The sequence below is a fragment of the Caloenas nicobarica genome, chromosome 4, assembly GCF_036013445.1.
Source record: "Caloenas nicobarica isolate bCalNic1 chromosome 4, bCalNic1.hap1, whole genome shotgun sequence".
Taxonomy (NCBI): Eukaryota; Metazoa; Chordata; class Aves; order Columbiformes; family Columbidae; genus Caloenas; species Caloenas nicobarica.
This window is the reverse complement of record NC_088248.1, coordinates 20,791,539-20,809,997: the sequence shown is the minus strand read 5'-3', so window position 1 is coordinate 20,809,997 and position 18,459 is coordinate 20,791,539. Positions and strand designations below refer to the sequence as shown.

The 18,459-nt window shown below is 36.7% G+C and overlaps 1 protein-coding gene across 1 annotated transcript in view; it reads right to left on the bottom strand.

Annotated features, from left to right (window-relative positions):
* Positions 1-18,459, bottom strand: part of USP38 (ubiquitin specific peptidase 38) — a 29,913-nt gene that overhangs the window by 9,748 nt on the left and 1,706 nt on the right. The window contains exons 2-9 of the mRNA XM_065633342.1: positions 18,281-18,416; positions 13,137-13,266; positions 12,787-12,888; positions 9,837-9,995; positions 9,026-9,219; positions 8,320-8,413; positions 7,361-7,467; positions 4,924-6,274 (exon numbers count right to left, since the gene is read on the bottom strand). Of these exons, the coding sequence (XP_065489414.1) occupies positions 4,924-6,274; positions 7,361-7,467; positions 8,320-8,413; positions 9,026-9,219; positions 9,837-9,995; positions 12,787-12,888; positions 13,137-13,266; positions 18,281-18,416 (2,273 nt within the window). The remainder of the gene's footprint in view (positions 1-4,923; positions 6,275-7,360; positions 7,468-8,319; positions 8,414-9,025; positions 9,220-9,836; positions 9,996-12,786; positions 12,889-13,136; positions 13,267-18,280; positions 18,417-18,459) is intronic.

The window sequence follows — 18,459 nt, the reverse complement described above, 5'->3', positions numbered from 1 at the left end:
AGTCTAAACGGCTATTTTGTTGAACTTCAAGTTGAACACCCACAGCCAGTCCGAGATGGACAATTCCAATAAATGTCAGTAAGCCTACATGAATCATAATTAAATCCATTAAGTTTATGCTAGAATTTTCTAGCAGCATGTGATGTTACTGAAGAATTAGACTGCTGATCAAAGCTTTTGATATACATTTCACATGAATTTCCATCCTAGCAATTTAAACAGGCCCTTGTTCTTAGTTGCCAAATGGAAAGGTAAGACCATTAAATGAATATTAATTATTTAAAAGCAACTTTTTTGTTCCACTCAGACAACTGTGTAGAGTAACTAAATACTCAGATGAAAAGCCAAAAAGATGGAGAAGCTATTTAGTTTCCATTCAGTGCAGCTTTTTAACTTCCAAATGTTATTGCTTTTACTAATGATAAAATTGAGTTAGCGGTCTCAAACACTCTATAAAATCAGGCTCAGCTGCTGGAAAAAGTACCTGCACAAGTAGCAGAAGGAAGCAAGCATTGCCTCCTGCCAGCTGCTTTTTTCAGCTGAACACCTTCTCTAGACATCTAAGAAGGGGATGATCAGAGGCTTTTCCCTCATTAGATATATCATATATTTTGCCTCTGGCCAACTAGTATTGCAAGCCTTGCAGCAATTTATTGTCTTTAGTATCCCTTTCTCAAACTGGCCACGCACTTCAGAAATTGGAAGGCAGGTGTTAGGCTCTGGAAGACTGATGAGAAAAAGACAGCAGATCTGTACAAGCTTTCTTTAGGAAACAAAGTGGAAGTATTCAGGTGCTAAATCTCATACTGACAGCCTCCTTCATGCGACAGTCACTACACACCTCCCTAAAGGTAACAGGAGCAAATTTTAATGGGGTTTTAGTAATTACACACGTTACCTTGAGTTGTTCCTTCTCTTCTCCACCTCCTGGTGAAAGCAAGGAACACAGCCAAGAGCCTGGAAGACTGTTTATATTACACTACCCTGAAAGCACTAAACTTAGCCTCATCCAGGTACTTTCACAGGTGCTAAAAATAGTACTTGTGGGTTTAAATTGCTCTGCCCTCTTAGTAAAAACAGCCTTAGTTTTAAACTTAGGCTATAAAACTAAACTTTTACACTAAGGCCTGAAATGCATACCCATTTCCAAAATTATATAAAAGATATTTGGAGGATATTGCCTGCACAGATATGCTGGCCACATTCCTGAAAGACAGTATTATGCTATCTCCAGCAATACGTTGGTTCTTATGTATCTGCTAACTACAAGATACATCAAAAACTAAGTAAATTTACTAGGAATAACAAGGTAATATGAAGAACTCACTTCCAGTACCAGAAATCAATGGAAAAATTGATTAATAGCAGGCCTTGTAGGAATAGCTTGAGTTGAAAAACTACACTGCAAAACTGTTTAGAACAGAATTTCTTCTTAAAAAAAAATAAAAATCAAACAGTGGGAGACTCATCACTGTGTATTTTTGTAAAAATATTTTTGAGAATGTTTGGTTTAATGCATCACAGAACCAAACCAAAAATAGGAGTTTTTCCACACTCCCTCTTCCCCTTACATCCCCCCAGAGAACCATTTTCTGGCAACTTCTTATCTTTTGAATCCCAGTAGTTGAGTTTTACCTAAGAAACTACTATGAAAGAATATAAGCATCAACAATATGTTTGCAGATGATGCTATATTAAATAAAAATCTTAAAATTGTAGGCAAAAGGAACACTAGAGTCTTATGCCTAATTTTTTTTTGCCGGATGTAGATAAAAGCATGATCTATTTTAGTTTGCCTTACTGCAGTTATTGAATAGCACGAGGTTTTGGCATAGCTATGCACCTAAACTATTTAATGTATGTTTTATATCACATACCTTACAGAATATCAATTAGCTACAGCATGATTGTTCTGTCACTAGGCTTCCTTCGAGGGAGGGGACAATTCAAGAGGGAAAGCACAATTACAAAGAGCAATACCATGTGAGTGATGTGCAAGTGATGACTCTCACAGCTCAGGAGCCGTGCATCAGCACATCACATTTGTACAGAGCGTAAATGACTTGCAGGCATAGCTTTTATCAACCACTTAAAAATACTGTTCAGAAGCAGCCAGAATGCACCGAGAACAGGATAAACCTCATCCGTGATCTCAGCTTCATTGCTATCGTGTACAAAATGTTCTCCATAATGGACGGAGAGTATCTCTATGTACACACACGCTCATGAGAAGTGTGGAGTAGTGATCAAATTACCAATTATGAAAGTTTCTTGACAAAGTATTAGTATTAAAAACCACACACTTACTTGTGTCTTCAATGCTAAAAGTGAAATTATTTGGCAGTTTAAGATCTTTCATGCTCTACTCCTGTTCAGTAGGTTGAGCTAAACGAGTGCATTTCTTTCTTCTCTCAAGGTATGTACTGATTTGATCAATATTAATCCACATTAAATAGTTCTAGTATAGCATACAGCACTGGCATTTTTTCAAGAAAAATCCTTGTTTCTAAAAAAATGTCAAGTGTTTTATCCCAACAAATACTAAAATCAGGTATGTAGAACTCAGTAGTCAATATGGTTCTCTGGACTAAGAAAAATCCAGAGCATTCCCCCTGCTTTCCACTTGTTCCCAGAATAAGACTTTTAATTTGTTTTAACTGGAGCAAGAGCTACCCATATTGCATGTTTTGTTATTTAAAATGGAAACATTTTCGTTTACCATGTGGTAAACTGGTATGCAATATTAAAACAAAAGTAATAAGCTAGAGATTTTTTGGAACATTTCTTCTAAAAAGTAAAGGCTTTCTCAGGACAGAAAAGTATTCTTAACTTAACAGGAAAATACTAGTTTAGAACTCTGAACAACAATAAAATGCAACATCTCAAAAATACGACAACGTAATCTAGTGAATCACAATATTGGTACTAATTTGAGAAAAGCAATAACTGAGCATTTCTAATCAGCCTCATTTAAATTGAGAATAGAACAAGATCTCAACAACTCTGAGATGGGCAGAGCACTACAAAGGCCAATACCGAAGAATCCAAAATTGAAAGGCAGCTAAAAGATCATAAATTAAAAAAATAAAACGAGCAAAAATACCCCACAAAAACACTAACACTCAAACAAAAATTAAATAATTGGATTGGTTTTTTTATTTGGAAGAGACTATATTTCTTTTTTCCCCTTTTTAATTCTGAATGAAAGGTTTTCAAGAAACTATTAACTTGGCTTTCACTTTTAAGTTATAAGAGAAAATGACTGTGTGCTTTACATAACTTCAGGTACAGGTTCTGTAGAGAAAGCTTTAGTCTGCAAGATTATCAGAAAGCAATTTGTGTATACAAACTAAGTGACTCTGTTTATAAAAATCATATTGATTTTTCACTGGTTCTAGGTGTACAGCAGCATTCAAAAAGCTTTAAGTAATAATTTCTTACCATATTCCAGAAATTTCATCAAAATGGTCTTTAAAATATTAATGCAGAATAACATGTTTAAGAATAACTTCATTATTGAACAAATTATTTTCTTAATACCTTGAGAATGTTGCTTGTTCCATATGGCTAAAGCATCTCTTCAGATTTGGAAAAAAGCCTCAGTTATGCATACCCTGATAATCACCTATTCCACTGATAACACTGAAATATGTGACTGCAAGAACTGAATTCAACAGGAAAAATATGCAAATAAGAATCGTTACTAGGATTTGTATCCCATGTGGATGACACTGTTCCTCCTTTAAACGTTTGGCTTTATTTAAAAAAAGGTTATAGTATCACTGTAGTTGTTGTACTACTTTTCTGCAGGTTGTGTCCTTAAAGCAGGGGTTTTTTTCCCATTACTCAGTTACCTAGATGCTGCTGTAATTATATACCTACAATAAAAAAAAATAATCTGGCTTCAAGTTCTAAGTTTCAGTTAAAGCATTCATGCATCAATGGAAGTCACAGCAACTGAGTGAAAACATGATGTCAGCTGAGATTACTGCTAAAGAAACCAGTTTTGTTCTACCCTGTCCAGTCAGGAGAAGAGGCTGTTTGGGACACAAATGCTTTAACCACACAGTCTGAAAATAGCACAGTTGCAATTTAAACTCTCTGTTCTCTTGTTTATGTTTGTAAAACACAGCTGTTACAACAGATTTTCCACAGTGAGACTTAGCTGTTCTTTTCTAATTTGAATTTACCTCGTTTTTCTAATTTGAGTAGTTCTGTAACTCTTACAGAACAGCTTAACTGAAAGAGCGCACAGTAAAATACACCTTTAATGTTCCACCATCCAGATTGTGCAGTGATGTTCAAAGCAAACTACATTTATGTGTGGGGAGCAGTGATTTTTTTGTAACAGCAACTGAAGAGAGACTACAGTTAGGTGAATTTCTCGGAGCACAGGGGGTGTGTGGCTGGCAGTGCAGGTCCCACGGAGGGAGGCAAACAGGCAGAGAAAGGAAGGCGGAACCTGGGTACGAGCATCTGCTCTTCATTTCAGTGGTTCTAGCATTTGGATAAGCCCAGTCGTATTAAAAAAAATGCACTCCAAAAGAAAATGTGCTAATAAGAACACTGCTAAGAAGTTTCGAAGTACGCTTTAGCTACTCTGGTAATTTATTAATGGCAATGAAAATTAGAACTGTATGAAAATCCTCTCCCGTATAGAATTACAAGTGGTTAAACAACCTAGGCAAGCATCTCCACTGAAAATCTAAACTGAAAACAAGTTTAGGCCATTTTCCTTTACTCTTCCCATCTAATGGTGACAACCTTACTGTGATGTCTGTCTAGCAACATCAAGATGGAAGCCAGATTGGTGATATACAAGGTTAATATTCTAGAATACTTAAACAATAAATTTTTCTTTCCTTTAGACTGTCTCTTGTGAGTTTTAAGGAGACCACTTTCTACATACGATTTCCGTCTTACCTGCAAGTACAGTTTGTTATCTTTTGTAATTGCATCCATGAGGTCTTTTTGCAGGGGAGGGTCTCCATTTACCCAGAGTCCATTTGCCGAATTGTTGTTAAAGCCACTGGTGCTATTCTGTTTTTTGTAAAACAGAACATAAGCAGTGTCCTTTGGAAATCTACTGGTAATTTTCTGGACTGACTGAAATGAGGTAAATGTCACTCTGCTGTCATTGAACAGAAACCATTCTCTCAGCATTTCAGGGTCCAACTCATTTTCTAAAACAGTACAAGGACTCTCCTCTGTCAGCAACTTAGCCTGAGGAGAAACTAAAGAAAGAGCTGTAGACTGGTGGCAGAGTCTTGATGGCCCTGACCCCGTAACATTTCTAGCATATGAATAATAATGTCCACTTTCGGAGGATACACCAGAATGCACCACCACAGAGCTTAACGTGTAGGGCACCAGTTGTGGGCAGGTCACTTCATCAGCACCTGATGGCTTCAGTTTTTTAGCAAGATTTTCTCCAATATCAGAAATCTCAACACCAACAGACCAACCTCCGGAAACTACAGCCAGAGGGGATGTTGCTTTTTTGACTGGCAGTTCCAAAACCAGTGGCAGAGACACATTGTCCAGGATTTTGCGCCTTATATGACACTTAGGATCATATGAAAATCTCAAAAGAGTGAGAATGAGGTATTCAGGTTCCTCAATGATTTGCATAGTTTTCTCAGCATTCTGTAGAGAGGCACACTTTTCACAATAATACTTATTGTCTCCACTGAGGATCTCAGGTGCCAGAAAATAATTCAGTAAGTCTGTAACTGATGGAGTGTTTTTACCTACTAGCCTCTGAGACATATCCCCATTATCTTGAACTTTGTTGAGTTCTGAATTTGTGGTATTCTCAGAGTTTGGCTCAGTAGAAAAATCTTTTATCGTTCCTTCATTCATTACTGTGTCATGTCCACCATTTGCTTCCAAATTATCAAGAGGTGTTTCTCCAGCAGGACTAGTTGCTGTAGTATTAGCTTGCACCATGTAGTCGTCTTTCACTTCAGAACGTTCCACACATTTTGGGTCAACGTTCTCCAAGGAAGTTGGAGGACAGAAAGCCAGAGAGAGATCTGTAAAAGCTTCTTCCTTTTGAGATGTACTTTTGCAGTTCAAACAGCATATAGTAGTCTTCAGTTTTCCTCCAAACATCTTCTCTATCAGAGTTCTTTCTTCACTTCCCATACAAGGTGCTTCTGCAAATACCTGTGCTTTATGGACAGCTTCTTGTGTCTGGCACTCTTCATCTGTTGTACCTTCAGAAGTCTTTGTTGAACACAACGCTTTCAAGGTTCTCTCTTCTTCATGCAGCCTGAATACAAAGAAAAAGAAATCCAAGTAGCTGTGCTATTTTCCAAACAAATACTGCTGCACCACTTCAGAATTTTTTTCCAGTTATGTTGAAAAATACAGATGGTAAAGTGGCTAGAAATGTCTCATGTTAAAAAAAGCTATTTGCTATTTTTTATATAAACGAGCTGAACCATACAGGTCAGTACTACCCAGAAGACAGTATAAAAAAAGTACAAATGCATGTAATATGGGTCTCGATATGTGTAAGTCAAAGCAATGGATATACTGAGAGAACTAACAAGTATTAAAAAAAACCTGACAAACAATGTTTTTATTATTTATCATTAGATTGTCTTAATAAATCAGTTCTCCAACTGACTGGTTCTGTATGTCAGATTTTGTAAGAGAACAAGTAGCTATTTATATAGTGCCAGACTATTTCCAAAGAAAGGAAAAGGTCATGATTTTGCAGCCAAGAAAGTCAAGAAACTACAGCAAGAAAAATCAAACCAGAAAAGACAGACACAATTTACACAATTTCACTACTGAGATAAACTTCTCCAGAAGTGGAATGGGTCATAAAGCAATATTGCTTAAGCAACGTCTCAGCAAAATTCTCAACAAGCCAAAATTAAAGAGGGCTACTAATAAATTTTGGTTTGTTTGTTTTATCTGTGCCACAGTTAATTTACTTGCTTATTAAACTGGTTATAAATGCCAGTACATCTCTTCATGACTTATCTGACTCCACCAACAGGAAATTCCAGATGCACAACTAAACTGCTTTAAGCAACCACGTTAATTTTCAAAACGGGACCGTGACTAATATAACACCCAAGTTTAGATTTGTCAAAATGGAACATTACTACCACTATAACCTGCTTTAAATGATGTGGAGACAAGATGGCATCCAGATTTTACCACAGATTAAACCTATGAAGAAGTGTTTCATAGACCATGCAGAAAACCAGAGACAGTCAGGAATGAGGCCCAAAATTCCTGGTCCCCACTCATGCAGTAGAACTGTTACATGACTGTTCCTAAGAGATCAACATTATGTGGTAAGACTGTAGATTCATTTCCATTAATGGCACAATAACTGTACCTGTCTAGCAGGAATCTGAGATATTCCGAGCAATCCTGCTGGGATCGAGGGGTGAACCATGGTGGTCTGGAAGCCTCAAAGAAAATTCTAGGAGCATATGCTTCCCTCTGTTAGCATAAGAGAGGGACAGATAAGGTTACATAAGAATTTCTTAAGAAAATTGGTTGTAGTATTTGGATATTGACCACTGCATTTTGGATTACATTATTCTAGAGGAGCTGTATTAAACATATGGTACATGCAAACATTTAAACCACTTAATCATAGGAGGAGACCCCAGTTAATTTTGTGGTAATCACCTCTAGTACAAAGATATAAGTATTGGATCCTGCAGGCAAATATTAAATGTGTAGTGAGTGTAAACCAGAGATGTTATAACAGCAGTCACTGTGTTCTTGCTGACAAGCTTAAAAAGACAAATGTTCCTTCTTCAGAAGAACACCAGTATTTCATATGCACAGATTTATTTCTAAAGTGATTCAGCCTCATCCCCTTCCCAACAAGTTTATTGTTATTAATCAAAGAGAACAAAAGTGAATTATGTATTTCTAGCACTAGCAGAATATTCTCAACATTTAATAAAGTTCACTTTAGAATCTGAACAAAAATAAAATTTAGTTTAAAAATCACTGCAGAAAGTTGCAGTTTATCCTAGAAAGTTGCATAAAGTCAGCTTGTATATCAGGGTCTTATCTGGATTTTTAAAATTTTGACTTCTCAAAGAAAAGCTGTTACTGCCCATTTATAAAACCAATAAAGTGTCACAATGTTGTTCTTATGAAAAACAGATTTCTCTAAATCCATCCACACCATCTGAACGTTTGGACTCACTCCCCTACAAATCTATCATATTTATATCTTTAACATATTCAACAGGACTCACATGGCATCATGTTTGTTCCTAAATTTCGGTATACAGATCTAGACTTAAAAACAGCAGATGAAATAAACTGACATACCTGGGTATGGGCCAAAAATGCAAAAAGATGCTGTAATTTTCTCATTAGTGAATTACACCCATTTAGATTTAGAGATAAAACATGTCTTCTGAAACTGAAAAAGCAAGATAGCCATTAGTTTCCTTGCTAGATTTCTAACAACGCAGTTATCATTCCAGCTCAGATAATTACTTCAATTTGAAAGAAAGCAAAACATGTAACACTACCCTTCAATACTTGGATTCCACTCTAGTATAGTAGTTTTTCCATCAGCACAGTAGGAACTAACTCTGCAAAAACCTATTTCTCTAAACATTTAAATGCGTAAGAGAATGGGCTACAGACAAGCAACAAAAGCATCACCATAAAAATTTTTACAATACTGAAGGGAGCAAGGACAGCGAGGAAAAAGGGACTAAAGGACTTGTCTAGGATACAGGAGTGAGAGATATTATTCCCACTAATGGAGTTGGTACTAAAAGGCTACTATTAGTTCAATGCATATACCTTTTGGTACTGGACAGAAGGATCAGGATTTTTTAATGGCTAAAACTGCAGTTCCACAGAGCTGGACTTCAACAAAGCAATCAGTAACTGCATGCAAAGAAACCCACTCAGCTCTAGGAAGCTGACAGACCTCAAGACACGTTAATACTCTGTGAAAAGCAAGAACGCAACAACTGCAATAGTGAATTTGCAATGAAAAGTGCTGTTAAAAAGGACTTACTCTGTAGCCATAAAAAGTGCCTGAATAACACTGTTCATGTAGCAAGTATTTCCTAGATTAATCAGACCTGTCTTCCCCGTTTCAGACTTCCCAGAAAGTCTAGATAGACAAGATGGCAAAGAACTGGATTGAGAAGTCCAGGCACTCTGACTGAGAATCAACTTAATTTTCTCTTCACTGGGTTTGGGCATATCCTGCAAGAGAAACATTTAACACGCTTAAATAAAGTCTTGTATTTGCTTTTATAATAGGTCCTGCCATTCAGCAGTCTTGAATCTTCACTTGCTCCCGTATTCTCCTTCAGGGTCTTGCTGTCCCTGATAGCCTAGAAGATACAACCCCTCCCAGGCCCTCTTCTACGCTTTCTTTACTCAACTCTCAAATTGCAGGAATAAGGAGGCTGGTGGTCACCTTTGACCCACATATTCACAGAATTCTACCACCAAAAACTACCTCTCAAACTTCAAGCTTTAACCAACCCCTAAATCATCCTTTATTCTGCTGAAAATACATTCCTGCTCTGTCAAATCACAATCTAAGAAGGAAAGACTAAAGTCCAAAATACTTGAAATTAAATTGATAGGGGATTTTTAAGCTCAAAAACATTTAACTACAATACTACCGCTATCAAATCAGTCAGTAATACCCAAGTGTTTGTTTGGTTTTTTTAGGGTTTATTTTATATATATATATAATTTCATTTGCCATCTATGGGATTATAGCTTTCATAACTGGAAAAAAAACCAAAAAAACCCACCCCAACAAACACAAACAACCAAAACATTCCACCGCCTTAGTATTTCTAATATACCTTAATAGCTTCCAGAATGGGTTCATAGAGCTCTGGAAATCCAGAATAATGATACATCATACAGTGTATCAACTCGGTCAGCTGCATCAAGAAGGCTGTACTGGAAGGTAAGCCATCTCTTTTGAAGGACTGAACCAAACTAACCACATGTGGGACAATCTGAATGGGAAAGAAAAAAAAGAAGTGTTAAACAGCAATTGCATTTTTCGAGTTTTTTTGTTCTACAAACAACTTCACTGTTTTACACATGTCAAATGACAGAGGACCTTTCGTTCTTAAGTAAGACATGCTTGAGAAACGACAACTAGAAAAACAAGCACTGTTCCTTACCCATGACAATTTTCAAACAGCACAATTAATTTTTGAACGCTCTCTTTAGTTCACATATCAAGTTTTACAACTTTATGAACCTAGAAAATGCACGTTAAGATTTTAAACAGTCAAGTGTCCAAAGTATTCATCTTATTAAGTACCTTAACAGCAAACGTGTTGCTTTTGTGCCACCACTAACAGTGGAGTATCCCGTTCTAATTTCACAGATACAGTTTTTAAAACAGAATCTCTCAATTTTTCTTCAACAGAATCTAATGCTTGGGATCTGAAGCCAACGAATGTATTCATCCTATTTCAGTTTACAAGATGGAAACTGGCTCACAGCTCCACCTAGTGAGAGAGCTAGGCTCAATAAACCAAGACATTAATGTACTACGACCTAAAAAAGTTTTCCACAGATATGGTAATCTATTTGAGGATTAGCTCAGATTCATTATTATTTTAAATTGGGTATAAATCAGAAATGTTTACTCCACCTCCTTCAGTGCAGCTCTGTCTGTATTTTTAAACGCATAAGACTTTTATGTTAGTCTTAGAATATCAAGTAGGAAGTTATTTCAATGCAGTCCTAAAGAGTAGGGACTTCTCACTGTGAACCAATATATTTCTGGATACTTCTGTCAGTTTTCAAGTGATTAAAATGCACTAACTGTGAAAGAAACTGATGTAACCATTTTTCACCCCAAATTAGTTTACAAATTGTTCGGCAGTAAAGACATGAGATAAAGAACAGCAATTATAAGAATATCATGATTTTAGGAATGTGTACCAATCACAAGAACTAATATACTTCAAAACACCAAAGTAAAAGGGCTGAGGTGCAAAATACTCATTTGCTACTTTTTCCATATATCAGCTGTTCTGTAAGTGTAAGGAATATTTTTACATCTTGGAGAAAGAAACCCTACTCTTTCAGTAAGGAAGATATCCACTGTTTAAAAATACCAAGATAAAGCATTATGTCCTACAAAATCAATAGTGGAAGCTGCAATTTAAAAAATTCCCTCATTCACTTTATAAATGTGGGCACATGGCAATGAGAAAGAAATTGTTCAGCTCCAAGCATGAGATTTGTACAAAGCAAATCTGAGATACGATAATTTTGCACCGACAAAGCACATGGGAAGACTAGAAAAAGTACAAGGTCTCAGCTCTCTCAAACTGAGAGCCAAACTCTTTCTTACAGCATGCTGCATAATACAGACAGTTACACTTTGAATACATACAGAATTATAACTTTTGGCTTGAGGTTGAATTAAAATTTCATATGTCGGTAGGTTTTTAGAATTCCGTAGTACACATCATGTTAAGTTCTACACCACAAGTGCGAGGCAGTGTTTTCCTTCTATAAAAAACCCAAGTCATCTATGCAAAGAATGCTCAAGCATACAGAAGGGGAATGTTAACTCAGATGCACTGCAAAACGAATTAATTTATATTTATCAAATGTGCATTTAACCATTTTTCGTTCAGACCATTTATTATAAAAAAGTAGTTTAAGTGCAGGAAAATTTTATAGGATACTAAATGACAGCAGTAGCTCAAAAAAATGACAGTGAAGAAGGCTGGGAAAATGAAGTCCTGAAGGCAGCTGTTTACGCAATACTGCATGCAGCCTATGTTAGGAGTTTTCCTTATTAAAGGAAATGCCTTTTTCTAGAAGAAGTCTTCTCATATTTTACATTTTTCTTGTGGATGTTTTGTCTCTCTCAGGGACAAAGAAAAAAACCAAGACAGTAAATATATAAAATGTTTATGTTTTGAGCATATTCAAGGCTACTTGGCTGTTTCACTTGCAACTCAATTTTCTATCCTAGGCCAAGACTAAGGCAGCAGAGGGAAGAGAGAAACTTCAGACTTCTATCATTATGAAAGTGCACCAGGCATAAAGCAACTACTCTGACCCTACTCAAAGGGTTTGTGATCCCTCAGGCCTAAGAGCCTTGAGGACAGCTTAGAGAAACAGTGCGCCAGGCTGTTACTATCGTTAAGTCTGAAAGACCCATATTTCACTTAAACTTTAAGCTAAACACTGAGTATAAGAACAGGGAAAGCACTATACATCTTGCTGTACTAATACGAACAGTCGTCGTCATATCCCAATATCTACCACTTTAGCTGGTGAACTGTATTTTGAAGAGCAGCCATTAAAAATAGTATCCTTCAGTTTGCCCATGTATACATTGAAACACAGATGTGCAGCTTTCTTAAAGTGACATACTACTTCTCATGCACCTATGCAGGTTATATATAGCAGATAATTGGTTCTCTAAAGAACAACTATTTAGGGAAAACAAAGGCTACTTGCAGCCCAGCTTTCTCAGTCAACTTCACAAAACGAAATGGATTTCTAGAAGTATATGGTCAAAGACAGAATGCAGTCCCCACATACTACTGCCAAAAATATGTAAATACCAGAAAGAACAATGCTTTTTTCCACTTACAGATTAAGTGGTTGAACCTGGAAGTTAGAAAGTCTAGTGGTCTGATTCTGTAACCTTGAAACAAAGAAGAAATCCAAGTGCATCAATTCTGTTACTCTTCAGGTACACCCACTTCAGAAATAACAAGTGAATGACATTTCAAAGAACTGAAAACCATATATACAGTTACTTACCAAATGAAAAGCTTCTGGAGAATGCTGAAAACTAAGCAACATGTGAGAAAGGACAGCAAGGGCACCAGGCCTCACTAGAGGAAACCAAAGTCGATTAAAGACCTAAAAAAACCACATTTAGTTCAGTAAATCCAGAAAGTGAAATTTCCATAAAAATGTAAACAGATTCCCAAATGCACAACCATTTGAAAGAGTCATCAAATGCAACTGAAAGTTACAGATACATTTACATCTTCTTTGCAGAACACTACGAGAATATATGCTGCAATACAGAAGATGCTATGCCATTGCATAGCTGTAACAAATTCCTTTCTCTCTCCTTCAATTTTGAATGCTCTTTTCCAACCTACCAATTCAATCTTAAGCAGAGTGACATCAATAAGGATGGTAAACTTCTGGACTGCGGCCAGTCCCTTCAGCAGTGCAATCACCCATGTTTCCACGTGCTGAGCCAGAGGCCAGGACAACCAGTCTATCATTCTGAAAAATTAATGAAAAAAACACAATCCAAAACAAAGAAAAAAAACCCCACAACAATATGCCACTTATTTTAACCTCAACAAAAAGATTCTATATATTACCCTGATAGTTGCACACTTACACAGAGACTCACATGTAGTAATGCAAGTATGTTAGCAAGTAGTAAAATAATTTTGATTATATTTCAAGTCATTTAACTCTATAATAGTAATCTAGTTAAAACATTCAGCATAAATATAAAAAAACCTGAAATACATAAGCATATAAAATTAAATGTTATGTACTCTTGTTATTTAAGAATATGAAACCTGGTTTTATAGACATGAACATTTTTGAGTGAAAAACTTACTGCTGAAGGTGAAAAAGTGCTTATACCCGAGAACCTCCCATTCTATACCTTTTACCCCAAACCAGACCAAAACTGACTATTAAGTTTAAATTTGAAAAGGAAGCCTCTTGAACTTAGAACTACATTCCTGGAAGCCAATTCAAATACTCTCGGTTAAAGGGGTAAAATCTAGTAATTTTAAATACATTGCAGCAGGTGTTATAAGGCTCTCAAAATAGCCAAAAGCAGCCTGTGGTCTACCTGTGCCCCAAAACGAAGAATTTAACTACAGTTAAGAAAAAGTGAAAGGACTTGATCTGTGCCTACAAAATACAGTGAAATATCAGCAACAGAAAATAGAGGCCCTTCTATCCTTTTAAATTAATAGACAATTTACAGCAATACTTAAGGCAGACAGGTAGATTAGTTGAAACAATTCTAAGACATAGATGATTTCATAAAGCAGTACCAACTAAACCATGAAATTTAGGCTTTGTTTTTCTGATATTTTACTTAACAATATTTCGGATTTTCTTAAATTGTTCACTAGATCCCCTTCTTCAAATCAGAGGAGGCATCACTAATTACTTGGAAAGAAAAAATTTTCACCATGAGGGTGGCCAGACAATGAAACAGTAAGGCTGTGGCACCTCCAGCCTTGCAGAAAACTCAATTGCACAAGGTCCTATGCAACAAAGTCTGACTTCGAAGCTGGCCCTGCTCCAAGCAGGGCTGGACCAGATGACCTCCAAAGGCTCCTCTAAATCTATGTAATGCTACAATTTTATTCTATAATTCAATGAAAACAAGATGTTAGAAGTATATTACTCCTCTTCTGAAAAAGCTCCTCATATAGATTATTTTTTAAGATGTTAAACTCTAGCACAGAGCTGAACAGGTTACAAGTATCCAGTCTAATACACATCACTATCACTACAAATAGGCATGGTCTGTGATTATCAATCTGAAGCAGAACTATCAGTCCCCATGTTCTTCCTGGAGATAAAAAGGAGCTCCAAAGAGACCAAAATCAGGGTTTCAGGCCTCAGATATCAAACTGAAAAGAAAATCATCATCTTTAGCAACACCAGACATGTATTCTGGGCATGTCGTATTACCATAAACAACCTAAAATTTACTAACAGTTTCTAACACCAAAAGGATTCTCTGAAACAAGCAATCATTAGGACTGCCTTTTTAACAATTAAACACAGATATTACTGGGTTTCTTCCATGTTACTACGAAGAAAGATTTGGGAAAAAAAAACCAACCACAGTGACATCATAATAACTGCCTGAAATTTACACAGAACTCTCACTTGCTCAGGTTGTTAAATTTAAATTGTTTATTCTGATCACCCTTTCCATTTACTTTCTAAAATGGGAAATCAAGAAGTAGGTAAAAACTGTTTTGTTTTTCTGCAAAGAATTAACCTACAACTAGGCCCCAAACCTTACAGTCCCATGGCCTTCAAACCTTCCCCTCCTCTCCACCCCACCATCCTAGACTTGATACTTTTCAGCTGTGGCCCAAATACCTGCACAGGTAATTTAAGCCTAATGAAAATATACTTGGTTTTCTTAATTAATCTTTCAGACAAGTAGGTTATCCCATGGATCCCTACATTAGAATCACTGTCCTAAAATATCTGATTATCATCTTTATACTATATGCACTTTCACCCACACTGACTCACAAACTCCAAATGGCAAGAGCTGGGGCTCCCTGTGTTCTATCCCATCATTCTGGATATGTGATGAGCCATCCTGTGCCACCACTAGTCAGGATAATTAACTACTAAACTATTCAACATTGTTACTAATAGGACAATGGCTATCATTTACATATGATTAACCTTGTAAGGAGAAGCCTTATTATCTGTATAACAGATACAGACAGAATTCAGCATCCTTAAAATCTGTTCCTGCTCTTAAACGCAGAGTCAATGCTCTTAAAGGCAGAAACAAAAGCTAGAAGAAGAAACAGAGCTAAACTTGCAGAGATGCTTGAGACTGTTCTAAAAAGCATCAAATCTTTTTGATACTCTCATGATCCCCCAGCTTGGCACAGAATATACCTTGTTGGTCAGTTTGGGTCACCTGTTCTGTCTGCCCTTCACTGCAAGTATGACCCTTTTACAACCACTCACTTGTGGGATATAAGAGGTCTAACAGAAACCTTGGCTGCTATAGCAATAAACTATAAATATGGGCCTTTTCTGCATACAATTCCTACCCTTAGCTCAGTAAAACTGTAAACGGCAGGTGTTACCAGCTCTGGAGCTGATTCTGTCTGAAAAACGTACATCCAACTTCAGAAAAATGTAGTTACTTATAAGAACCTAGCTAAAAGGAAAAAAAACACCACACACTAGAAGAGACTTGGTCTTGTCTTAACCAAAACCAGGACATCAGTAAAGACTAGAGATTTTGTTACTAAAACCTCTCTGCATTGCATTTACTCAGCTCCTGCTCTGCTGCAATCAATAACTGCATTTTAATACAAAGGCAGATATTAATACGGCATGTGATGCTCACAAATAAAAACAGAGGAAGCTTTTTGTGTTTGACCAGATTAAGAGAACCTTAAAGGCCTCAAGAGGACCTTCTGCCTCATATCATCCTAAAACAAGCAGGTCTGCTATCCACATGTGTGCAAACAAGCACAGTATTTCCAATATGCCTGGATAGAATAAATTTTATCTGTGCAACATCAGATAGTAGCTTCTTTCTCAAAAATATCTTCTTAGCCACATCAGACGAAGAATCTGGCAACATAGGTACAAATCCCTCATGTTAGGAAAAACTAACCAAACAAAACGAACCAACCAACAAACACAAAGAATCCTCAGGCTACCAGGCACCTCCCCCCAAAATTAACATATTTTACAATATTTTACATTTTTACCAACAGGGTAAAGGGCCTGGTCATGTCTAGAGATTTTCTTCACAAAATTTTCAGTTTCTCTTGCAAAGGATCCTCTGGTTAAAGTGCAAACGAGCATTATATGTGGCATGAGACTGAGCATAAGCCATCAACCTCCTCTGAGACCTCTGAAGCAGAGCCTTAAAGCAGTCATATATGCCAGAAGAGATTTAACAATTTTCTGCTTTTTTTTTCCACTGATGCTTCAGGTAAGGTTTCATGAGACAGCTGAGCCAATTAAGAACAGCTCAATGATGCCAAAAAGCAAGCACCTTTTCTTACACAAACCTGAGCCTAATATAAGCCCCACTGAACAGATGCAATTTATTAGTCTTCTAACTACAGATTATTTACTTATTTGTGTTCAACTTCAGGCAGACTCTGCAGTGTCATGAAAGTTATCCTTAGTAAGCGAGCAACAAGGCCTCTAATTTGCGGTTGCCAAAGCTCTGCTCTCATCAGGAGACCTTGTTGTGCCTGGAGTTCTGCACCTCCTGGGAATGATGCAAGCCTGATGACAACACTGTCATGCGGTGCTCCAGACATTCCAGCTGCATTATCCACTTTGCAATTACTCCTCTCAGCCAGAAGAAAGTAATTACTGCAGAGGGTTGACAGAGGTAGAAAAAGAAACTGGATACAGTGTTGACACAAGGGTATCTCCAAACAAAAATAACAAGGGGTACCTAAAAAGTTAATTCCATGGAACAGAACTAGATGTTCTTAAAACCAAGTATTACTTCAAAGAATGAACAAGGCAAGTAAGACTGTACTGCCCTCTTAAAAACAAGAGGAAAACACCTACCACACAGCTAGTATTATGAAAGAGCACTTATCTGAGAATAACAGCTCCTATTACACCCAAAGCTCAGCACTACTTCCCTAAGCAGAGGCACACAGAGATGGCATTCTAAAGCTACAATTATACAATCACATTATGTTGAAGCAGGTAATATAAATGTTAAAGTTACACTAACAGGAAAATTAATCACCAGTATGTCACTGGCAAGTTATTAAGATGCACAAATCCTTCTGAATTTTCCAGCTTTGAATTTCGGACTGGGCAAGCAACTTTGTTGAAATCTGTTCAGTCAAGCAGATTCTTTTCAAGTCCCAAATTAAAATATTAATGCTGCTTCTTCTCATTAATGTTCTCAAATGAAATATAGCTTCTCAATTTAATGTAAATGAGGAACGTTTTCAGTGTGAAAACTCTGTATTTCACCAAGATACGTAAGTGCAACACCATATAAATGTGCAAGTATTACACTACACTGACATGGATGTAGTTCAAAAATAATAGAGCAGACATTAAAAAAAAAGTCTGTTAAAGAATTTAAGTTTTTTTTAAACACCACACAGTTTTGACAGCCTGTTTAACTGTGTTACTCAGTTTTCTACCCTTCAGTGCTCAAAAAGAGCTTCTTCCATAGGCTTTAAAAAACACTTTCAAAGAATTTCAAGAAGGCCTTCATCTGTCTGCCATTGTCATCTTTCTGTATCAGTATTGTTCACATTTCTGAAGATACCAACCAAGAGTACAATCTGAATCACAGTCCATTAACTGTGCCACTAATCTCAATGTTTACTCATGTTTAGATGAATGACAAGAAGCACAACATGCAATTGTTTTTACATCATTCCGACTCTTCTATTATTCAAAAAAACTTCTGAAGGTTTGAGCGAAGATGGAAATAGAGGCTGTCCCCTGTGAATCCTCCTAAAAATACTTTCTTTCCCTTTATAATGAAATACAGTACCTGCACAGAGCTTGGGTCATACTTGCATCTTTCACATTTGGATCTGTAGTAAGGCTCCTGATGAGTACTGTAATCATCTGTAATGGGATATGCTGCACAAGACTTGCCAGTGCAACAGAAGGTTCGAAGGAAGTATCTGTAAAAATGGAACATGGCATAATATAACAAACTAAAAAAAG